Here is a 7423-nt window from a genome sequence, read left to right on the forward strand (position 1 = left end):
GGCGTGGTGCAGTGGCTGGGCATGGTGCGTGGGCGAGTGTGCGTAGGGTACCCATCAGGCTTTGCTCTGCTGGCACTGCAGTCTGAGGTGGCTCCTGTGAGCTTAGTGAGCCCCGCTGATCCTTCGCTTGCCTTCCTTGCTCAGCAACCACTGGATGCTCTTCATGCAATGGAGGTGGGTGCCAATGAGCTGCTGCTTTGCTTCAGCCAGCTTGGCGTATATGTGGACGGCCAAGGCCGCCGTTCACGCACCCAGGAGCTCATGTGGCCTGCTACACCACTCGCATGTAGTACGTATGCCTGTTTTGACTTTTTTTTCTCCTTTCTCTTTTAAGCTTTTTTCAGACAATTATCATTGACTAAATCGTCTGTGTATTTTCAGGCTCAAACTCCACTTACCTGACTGTGTACAGCGATTACGGGGTTGATGTATTTGATGTCCACACCACAGAGTGGGTCCAAACCATTTCATTAAGGAAGGTACGCATGTGGAATAAATCAGTAAATAATACTATATATATCTACGCACACACTCTCTCTCTCTCTCTCTCTCTCTCTACTGGTCAAAAGTTTAGACACACTCATTCTTTATTTTTATTATTTGTCCACATTTTAGAATAGTAATAGTCATCAAAAGTAACACAAATGGAACTATGGTAATTATGTTGTGATTAAAAAAAAAGACAGCAAAATAATTTTGTATTTTAGCATCTTCAAAGTAGACCCCCTTTTTGCTGAGAGTTTCCAGAAATGTATTCTTGGCATTCTCACCCTGAGATGCTTTTTAAACAGTATTAAAGGAGTTCCCACCTATGCTGGATGCTTATCGGCTGCTTTTCAGAATATTTCGCTCCAAGTCATCCATTTAAAAAAAATATTATTTTGTAAATAAAATGCTAGTTTTCTAATGAAAGAAATGAACATGTCGGCACGATTATATTTTTGTCTACAACACCGATTTCGAATATTTAATCATGCACCTTCAGATCAAAGGTTTTTAAGATCATAAGAAACATTTCAGTCGAGTGTCTCCAACCTTTTGACCGCGTGTGTGTTTATTAATGGAATGATTTTGCATTCAGTAACTTAAGTATTTAGTTCTGATGTGTCTCCTGTTCACTGTGGCTTGTCAGATCAGACCCCTGAATGTGGAGGGCAGTCTGAACTTACTGGGCTCAGAGCAGCCCCGCCTCATCTACTTCAGCAACAATGCTACAGGTACGTCCATTAACCTGCTCTCACTGTTGATTCATTACTCCAAATCTACACACAGAAAAAAAAGTCTGTAAGTGATGTGCTCTCTGATATTTCAGCAGGTATGTACAGTACATTAGCTGTCAACACTTCAGGCACACACTAGGTTAGAAGTTAGAGAGGTTAGAATTTTTGGCTCAAAATCTAAAGTTCAAGTACAGTTCAGTCAGTGTCAGTCTCGCATTTCCTTTCTCTGCTAGGAATGTTTGCTGGGTCTTACTCTCTGTGCCAGGTTTTCTCCCCCCCCAATTCATTTCTTCTCAGTCCTGGCAGATTACCCTGCTGATAATGGTACTTTTGTTCGGTAAACTGAAATGACCTCATTCATTGCACCACCTCCAGGCTGCTGGGCAGCGAGGCCCATGACTGCTTCACACACTGCCACTCTGAGCTGATTTCATGTATAGGTCATAAGGAAAAGCAAGCTTTTCACGATGAACGCTTATCTTGTATCTCACTTGTGTCAGACTGTTCTCTTTCTCTGGCCATGCTTTCATCTTTTGCTCATCTGTTGCTACAGAAGGGCGTGACCTGACTATACCGGAGACCTCAGATAATATTAAGAAACTGATGGTGAGGACACGCAGCAAGAGAAAGTTCCTCTTCAAGGTTCCTGAAGAAGAGCGGCTACAGCAGAGGAGGTGAGCGGCCCTGGCCTTCCGGTGACGTGCTGACCATTTCATCAACTTATCCATTAGAGCCTTTCTGTAATTATCTGCTGTGTCATCGTCTGACAGGGAGATGCTGAGGGACCCAGAAATGAGGTCCAAGCTGATCTCCAACCCGACGAATTTCAACCACGTAGCCCATATGGGTCCAGGAGACGGGATGCAAGTTCTCATGGACCTGCCTCTGGTAATGGCCTTATGCTCAAAGCTAAGACACAAGGGGCCTCCTAATGTTGGAGACGAAACAACCCAGCACTTATAGCTAACAAAAAATGATCTTCAGCCTTCTATGATTTTGTAACTGTTAAATCATTTTACTGACAATTCGTAAATAATAGTTAGCCCCTTAAATCTCAGCACCATACCACGTAAAACCCACGCCATTATACTTTTCACTGTTTGAAATGAGATGTATATAATATCCAAGCTATGTGTGACTGTATCTGTATTGAGGGTAGCATTGTGCATTTCCAGAGATTTCATATCACCCTAACCTCCTTTTTCCTGTTATTTTACAACAGCACTCTGAACGCCGAATCCTTTCCTTTCTGATGTCCAGCCTCTTTGCCGCTCACGCTGTTTTCTATTTTCCTGTTTAGTATTAGCGTCCTCTCTCTTCCATCCTCCCCGTTTTTCCTCCTCCTCTCAAATTCACTCCTCCTCTTTTTCTCTCCCCTCCCGCTCTGTGGTTGGGGTGGAAGCAGTCGAGCGAGACTCCCTCCCCCTCTTCCTCTCGACACCACGCCCTGATCTCCCCTCCAACCAACTTTGAGCACGTCTATCACATGAGTCCTGCCTCTGCTGGGCTCTATCTGCAGAAAGAGGTTTCCTCCCAGCAGAGCCTGCCTCAGCTCTCCTCCTCTTCCTCCTCACCTTCCACCTCCTCCCTCGGAAGGGTAGGCTGGCAACCCTGCGCTCCCTCTCCCCATCTGTGCTCACCCTACCCCGTACTTTACTTTCCTCTCTCTCTCCTGCTATCCTCATATCATAAGGGCAGGTCCTTATTCCTGTCCTTCTCCCCTGTTTGTTGCTTTATGCCTGAATGCCGTGGTTCGTCCAGAGAGGTTGCTTGACTGCAGATGTTTGCGCTTGTTTACTTACATGGATGAGCTGTTTTGCTTTTCGTTTGTAAGCAGGTCATGATCTAAATGAACTACCAGGCAGAGAGATATAAAGAGAGCCTGGCTAGAGATCATTTTTAAGGCACATATATTATACATTGGGTGTCATTTATCAATCTTTTAGTAAAATTGTTTGTCAAGTTTTTTTGTGGACCAAACCAAACACCAAGCACTCTCGAGGTACAGCTGATTTACATTTAGTGACGCCCACAAAACTCCTTAAAAGGCAAGCTCACAGAGTGCTAAATTGACTAAATGTTGTTTCGTAAGCACAGCATACAACAAATTTTACTCTAATGCAGCTCAACCATTGCAGTGCTTCAGCTACCACAGTCACCCTCGATTTTTTATTTATTTATTTATTTATTTATTTATTTTTTAAATAGGGTGCTATTTCTTTTGTGCTCATTTGAATTGCTGGACTTATTTAGTCTATTTATGGAAATTTATGGAATATTGTTTTTACAATGCTTTCTTTCACCTCATTCAGATGAAATGAGTTTCACAAAATTTTCATTAAATTTGGGCATGCAGCTGAAATAAATAAACAATATAAGGTTGACTACGTAAACTGCGTATAAAATTGCGGTAACTCGAAGCCGCTTGTACAGTTGGAAGCCTATCGGTCGAGGTTTACATTAGTGAGCCTCAAAGTAAAAACTCAGGAACTCAGGTTCCCCCCCCCCCCCCCCCCCCCCTAATTAAGAGGATTCCCGTGAATGTTGTGAATTTCTTGTGTAAATGCCACGACAAACAATTTCCGAAAAAATTTGTTCATACACCACTTGATAAATGAGGCCCACTGTGTGTATTTCTGAAGTGAAAATATTTAGAAGCAAGTTATAGTCTAAATGCATAGTGGTTTTTTTTGTTGTCGTTGTTGCTGGGGTTTTTTGTTTGTTTTGTTTTATTTTTGTGGTTGACTGACTCGCTGTGCTCACTACTACAGAGCGTGATGCCTTCTTCTCAGGATGACTTGACCAAGGACAAACCACGTCCTCTTTCTAGTATTTCAAGGCAAACGAGGAGTAAGACCCACATCACACGCACTGCCTCAGGTTAGTAGTCCCCGCCCTGTCCCTGTCCCCACAACCAGACACGAAAAAAATATATTGCTTCGGATTTCCGAGACTGCTTTGTAATACCGAATGTCAACATGTGTGTTTATTTTCTAAGGGGGTGGTGAATTCATAGGAGCGGGGTCATCTCGCAATATCTCGGATCCTGATCAGGACTTTGAAAGAGAGGTAAAGTGTTGAAAATCTGCCCTGTGAATGTATCAAATGACTTCCTTTTCAGTAAGGTTGGACACTAGATGATTCATTGCAACTTTTAGGAGGTTTGATCATGTGTTAGCGTCAGGCGATGTCAGACCACAGAGTTTTCTGGGCAGTAATAATCAGCCCAGTTCTGCAGAACCGCAGATCCTCAGACTGTGCTGCCTAATCACTGACCACTATTACAAAACAGGAGCTTTTTTTTTTTTAATTTTATAAAATGCATAGTCACTCTAGGTGTGCGCCAAATCGCATACTTCTGCACAATTCTACACAATTTTTTTTGTAGTACAAGTTCAGGTGGCTTTATTGTCACTTCAACCATATACAGCTGGTAGAGTACACAATGAAACGAAACAACGTTCCTCCATGTCCATGGTGCTACACACTAACCACATGAGACGACATAGAACTAAATAAACCTACACATTTCTACATAAAGTGTATGTGGACAGTACAGTACTACTAAAACAAGACAGTAGGCACAGTAGTAGACAATAGCGCCGACCAATACACAGTTTTAGTGTGGAAGTGTCTGATATAACAGGTAGTGCAAAAGATAGGTACCAAAGAGTAACAATATAATGTAATTTATATAAATGGTGTGAGTAGTGTGTTCATACTGAAAGGTCATGTTGGGCATAAAAGGACATAAACAGTCAAATTTTCATTGACTCTGGGTATTGTGCTAAAGCTACGTCATTTACCATCGGAGTGGGAAACGGCTTATACTACCGGTCAGTAAAAAAAAACGTTAGTGTTCCATTTGAGACGATACTACCTTTCTAAAATGTATACACTGGACGCTAGAGTGCATAGTGTATACTTGTGTCATTTGCAGCATGAGTTGTATCTTAAGTCTTTGTCACACTTTTTCTGTCTCTGCAGCCTGACTCGGACTCCACCAAACACTCCACCCCATCCAACAGCTCGAACCCGAGCAGCCCTCCGAGCCCCAACTCACCCCACCGCAGTCAGCTTACTCTGGATGGCTTGGAACACACCCTGGATGGCTGAGAGCGAAACACAGCTCACAATCCACACAAACACCTCTTCACTTTATCATACTGTTCCTACCATTCCCTTCCGCTCAGTTAGAACTTGCTACAAAGTGCCAAGACTCAAAAGTGTCATCATCTTCAGTCCATTACTCTCCCTAACGTGATGGACAACAAAAATGCTCATTCCTGCTGGATGCTGTGCGAGAACATATCCCCTGAACAGAGCTGGGAAACTGCGTCACAGTCAGAAAGTCACGGCATCTCGATGAAAACCTGAGCTCCTGCTGTGTCTGGTCAGAGGAAGTGTGTCAAATACTCCCCCTGTTGGAGCGTTTGAAGCAGTATAGCTAGCAGGGTGTAATAATGCTTATTATAATTTTTTTAATTCTCAGTTTCATGTCATGCTCATGTGAGGGTTTTTTTTTGTTTTGTTTTTTAAGATCAAATTAAACTCACAGAAAATCAGAGGCTCACATTAAAAAAAAAATCATGCTCTGATGATGAGAATTTCTTAAAAAGACTGCTTTTGCAATTTTTAAAGTGTATAAAATTTCAGTGGACGTGTTCACTCATCACGTGATGGTGATCGGAAGAAACTCTTTATGACTCTGGAGACCACGGATGAGACATCCTTTATTTCATTTGGCCCAGTAACAAAAAAACAAACAAAAACAAAATGCCTTTTTGCTGTTTTTTTGATCACTGACACCTCTCTCTGTATCTCGTCTGATTAGTTATCAGACTGCGGGGATTTTACGCCAAACCTGTGGGCACTTTTATGATGGGTTTTTTTTGTTTGTTTTGTTTTGTTTTGTTTTTTTTCGTTTTTTTTTTTTTTTTGGGGGGGGGGGGGGGGGGGGGTGTTCAACTCTGCATTTTCAGCCAGCTTTTGTAATATTCATGTTTTAACCTAGATGTTTGACACGAAAAGATTTAGCTGGTGGAACACTGCTCATAAACAATAAAAAAAAAAAAAAAAAGAAAAAATAAAGTGAACAGAAACAAGACTTTACATATAGATAAGTGTTTTAACAAAAGAAATGGCACACAGCTAAAGGACCACATTATTCATAGGATTTTAATAGTTGTTCTGAAACTGCTGCTGCTGCTTTTGTGTGCTTTATAAAGAAATAAATATGTGATAAGTTTCTCATCATAGCCATGCTCAGTCCCCAGTTTTTACGCTGTTGCATTATGGACCATCTACAAACCATTGTGTGCGAGCCTCTCGAAGTGATTATGTGGGTTTGGGAATTGGACGAGGACTGACACGAGCTCCAGACATGACTGGTGTATCCTTTTTTTTTTTTTTTTTTTCTTTTTTTTTTTTTTCTTTTTTCTCTCTTCCCCCAGTAGTGTGCCTTCAGTTCCCCAACACATTGTCAACTAAAGCATTTCAGTCTTTTTTTTTTTTTTTTAAAGTCCGGTTAATTGTTTTATTTTGTGTCCTTCCCATAAAAACACTGTATAAAACTTGCACACGAATATGTTTTAGAGTCCAAGATTTTTTTGTGTGTGTGTGTTGGTGGTGATCTCTGTTCCTCCTTCCCCCACCCCTCCACCTGACTTCTAAAAACAGGACTTTATCCTCAAAACACTACTGCTTTTGCTTCAGAAGGAAAAAAAATCACAACATAAAATCTTTGTAATTATTGAATTGTTAGTCTCATAAATCTGAACAAACAATAAAAGAGTACCTGTGACACTTTTGTTGTCAAACTAGTGTGTAAGAAGCAACTATTACAGGGTTTTGTGCTCAATTCAAATCTCTTGACGTCGTCGTTTCTATACAACGGTCCATGTTTTGTCTGAGGGTTGTGCGAAGACTTTTTGACTATTATCTGAAACACAATCTATTCTGTAGTCTGATTAGGAAGGAAAGAGATTCGTGCTCGGAATTAAAAACACTTTAAGCAGCTCAGGGTCCCTTTTATAGGCCCCTTTTAAGTTCAGGATATTCAGTCCCCTCTGAAAGTATTGGAACAACAGGGCCCATTCTCTTTGTTTTCGTGATGCATTGAAGACATTTGGGTTTGCGATCAGAAGATGAATGAGACGACAGATCAGAATTTCAGCTTTCATTTCCTGATATTTACATCTAGA

The 7423-nt window shown here is 41.4% G+C and overlaps 1 protein-coding gene across 2 annotated transcripts in view; it reads left to right on the forward strand.

Annotated features, from left to right (window-relative positions):
* Positions 1 to 7026, forward strand: part of cdc42bpb (CDC42 binding protein kinase beta (DMPK-like)) — a 68449-nt gene extending 61423 nt beyond the window's left edge. Inside the window, exons 30-38 of one of the 2 annotated variants that reach the window (XM_053675536.1) lie at positions 1 to 289; positions 382 to 479; positions 1133 to 1217; positions 1774 to 1894; positions 1991 to 2108; positions 2626 to 2817; positions 3992 to 4100; positions 4219 to 4289; positions 5208 to 7026. The exon at positions 1 to 289 is cut by the window's left edge and continues 308 nt beyond it. In XM_053675536.1, the coding sequence (XP_053531511.1) occupies positions 1 to 289; positions 382 to 479; positions 1133 to 1217; positions 1774 to 1894; positions 1991 to 2108; positions 2626 to 2817; positions 3992 to 4100; positions 4219 to 4289; positions 5208 to 5336 (1212 nt within the window). In that variant the 3' untranslated portion in view covers positions 5337 to 7026. The remainder of the gene's footprint in view (positions 290 to 381; positions 480 to 1132; positions 1218 to 1773; positions 1895 to 1990; positions 2109 to 2625; positions 2818 to 3991; positions 4101 to 4218; positions 4290 to 5207) is intronic. The other variant, XM_017456133.3, reaches the window with a different exon arrangement.
* The last annotated feature ends 397 nt before the right edge of the window (positions 7027 to 7423 follow it).

The sequence above is a fragment of the Ictalurus punctatus genome, chromosome 25 (genome assembly GCF_001660625.3).
Source record: "Ictalurus punctatus breed USDA103 chromosome 25, Coco_2.0, whole genome shotgun sequence".
Taxonomy (NCBI): domain Eukaryota; kingdom Metazoa; phylum Chordata; class Actinopteri; order Siluriformes; family Ictaluridae; genus Ictalurus; species Ictalurus punctatus.